At 46.9% G+C, this 2,500-nt stretch overlaps 1 protein-coding gene across 1 annotated transcript in view; it reads right to left on the reverse strand.

Annotated features, from left to right (window-relative positions):
- nectin4a (nectin cell adhesion molecule 4a) overlaps positions 1–2,500 on the reverse strand; it is a 102,612-nt gene that overhangs the window by 35,090 nt on the left and 65,022 nt on the right. Inside the window, exon 6 of the mRNA XM_055156695.1 lies at positions 1,357–1,511. Within this exon, the coding sequence (XP_055012670.1) occupies positions 1,357–1,511 (155 nt within the window). The remainder of the gene's footprint in view (positions 1–1,356; positions 1,512–2,500) is intronic.

Here is a 2,500-nt window from a genome sequence, read left to right on the forward strand (position 1 = left end):
CCTGGTTTACCTGGTTTGGTTTAGACCTGGTTTACTCCTGGTTTAGACCTGGTTTAGACCTGGTTTCCTGGTTTAGTCCTGGTTTAGACCTGGTTTACTCCTGGTTTAGTCCTGTCCTGGTTTAGTCCTGGTTTAGTCCTGGTTTAGTCCTGGTTTAGACCTGTTTAGTTTAGTCCTGGTTTAGTTTAGACCTAGTTTAGATCTGATTTAGACCTGGTTTAGTCCTGGTTTAGACCTGGTTTAGTCCCTGGTTTAGACCTGGTTTTAGTTTAGTCCTGGTTTAGACCTGGTTTTAGACCTGGTTTAGTTTCCGGCAATGAGTGGAATTACGGGGGGGGGAAGGACAAAAAACGGAAAATAGCCCAAAATGTGAAAACAGGAAAATCCATTTATTCCAACAAAGTAACTGTAATCCAATTACCACTCACTGAAACAGTAACTGTAACTGAATACAGTTACTCATCATTTGTACTCTGATTACATAACTCCGGTACATGTAATCTGTTACTCCCCGACACTGATACAGATCGAACATTTATGTAAATTTGTCTGAACACATTCTGTACTGTACAGGAGACACGGCACGGGGGAGATTGATTGACAGTGGTCTACAGCCAATCAGGACGCAGGGGGAGGAACACAATGCGCTTTCATACGCTGCACTGAAAAAAATCTGCGAAAGCGAGGGACGACTGTATAAATAAACTTTACTCACTTACTTCCTAAAACTAAAATACAGTACACAAGCCCAGTCAGTCTCTTTAAAGGTTGTATGGAGGATTTTTTGTTTGTTTCAAATTGTCAATGAAAGTTCAAAATAGAATTATAGAGACGCAGCAGCCTTGTAATTATGATGACCAAAAAAAAAAAAAAAAAAAAAAAGAATGAAAGTCCATCAACTGTGGACATGGTCGGGGTAGATAAACATCAGCCAATAGATAACAAGGCTGCCTCATTTTCTATTGGCTGTTAGGTTGTCAATCAAACTCCCTACGTTTCTAGCGTCAACGACTCGCCGGCGCGCTGGGGATTACGTGGTTTACGTTCGCCTCTCACGCACTGATGCCATTTACTCAACCAGCGCAGCGGTTCTTGCCGTCTTTTTCGAACTGTAGCTTCCTCTCAGTTTGCACAAAGTTTGTCGTAATGGCCGACGAGAATCCACGACCAGTTCGCCGCAAAAGAAAGTCAGGTTTTGATGTTGCGGGAAGAAGAAGAGAAGGGGAAAAGGAGCAAAGCACAACATTTAAAAAAGGGCAAACAGTCGCTGCGTTTCTCTTTCCTTGGAAAATCTTCTATACAACCTTTAAACAGTGCAGTAGAAGTGTAGTACTGCAGTACTTTGTGAGCTCGTACCGATTATGTTGACCTTGACCTCGGCCTTCCCCGCGCCGATGGTGTTCTCCGCCACACACTGGTACATGCCGGCGTCCGACATGCTGAGGGGACGCTCGAACAGCAGGGTGCCGTCGGGCTGAGGGGACGCGCCTTCAGGGACAGCGCCACCGTCTCTGAAAAACACAAAAACAACAAAGAATATGAACGAATGAACGCGGGGGCGAAGATTTACTCCTCACTCACTCACAGCAGTTACAGCTTCACTAGAATCACTTGGATCATTTCAGTTCTGGAATACCCAGTTTCCAGGCCGGCTCACCAGGCTCATTTACATATCAGTGCTGAACCAGTAACAAATATACGGCCAATGTAGTCACTTTACAATAGACCAATAGAAAACAGCCTGTTTATGTGCGGAAGCTACAGCAGCTAATCAATAACCTATCAGAACGAACCAAAACTAACTTCAAAGTCGACATATTTCCAACACTCAGCCTCACACAGGCTCCTCCCACATCACAAGTCTGAACTAATAAATGTCCTTTTAATCCAGACTCAAACTGATTGTAAAAAGAAAATAATCTCAGTGTTTGGATCTGTGTCTGCGGATGTAAACAAACGCACGTGACTCTGTGGTGTGTTCAGGGACAGTACGTGACTCTGTGGTGTGTTGGGGAAACGTGACTCTGTGGTGTGTTCGGGGACAGCACGTGACTCTGTGGTGTGTTTCGGGACGTGACAGTTGACGTGACTCTGTGGTGTGTTCGGGGACAACGTGACTCTGGGTGTGTTCGGGACACGTGACTCTGTGTGTGTTCGGGGACAGTACGTGACTCTGTGGTGTGTTCGGGGACAGTACGTGACGTGGGACAGTACGTGACTCTGTGGTGTGTTCGGGGACAGTGCGTGACTCTGTGGTGTGTGTGTTCGGGGACAGGACGTGACTCTGTGGTGTGTCGGGGACAGTACGTGACTCTGTGGTGTGTTCGGGGACAGTACGTGACTCTGTGGTGTGTTCGGGGACAGCACGTGACTCTGTGGTGTGTTCGGGTGACGGGGACACGTGACTCTGCGGTGTGTTCGGGGACAGTACGTGACTCTGTGGTGTGTTCGGGGACAGCACGTGACTCTGCGGTGTGTTCGGGGACAGTGCGTGACTCTG

This window comes from Boleophthalmus pectinirostris, unplaced genomic scaffold (genome assembly GCF_026225935.1).
Source record: "Boleophthalmus pectinirostris isolate CB_2022bp ecotype Guang Dong unplaced genomic scaffold, ASM2622593v1 HiC_scaffold_20, whole genome shotgun sequence".
Taxonomy (NCBI): domain Eukaryota; kingdom Metazoa; phylum Chordata; class Actinopteri; order Gobiiformes; family Gobiidae; genus Boleophthalmus; species Boleophthalmus pectinirostris.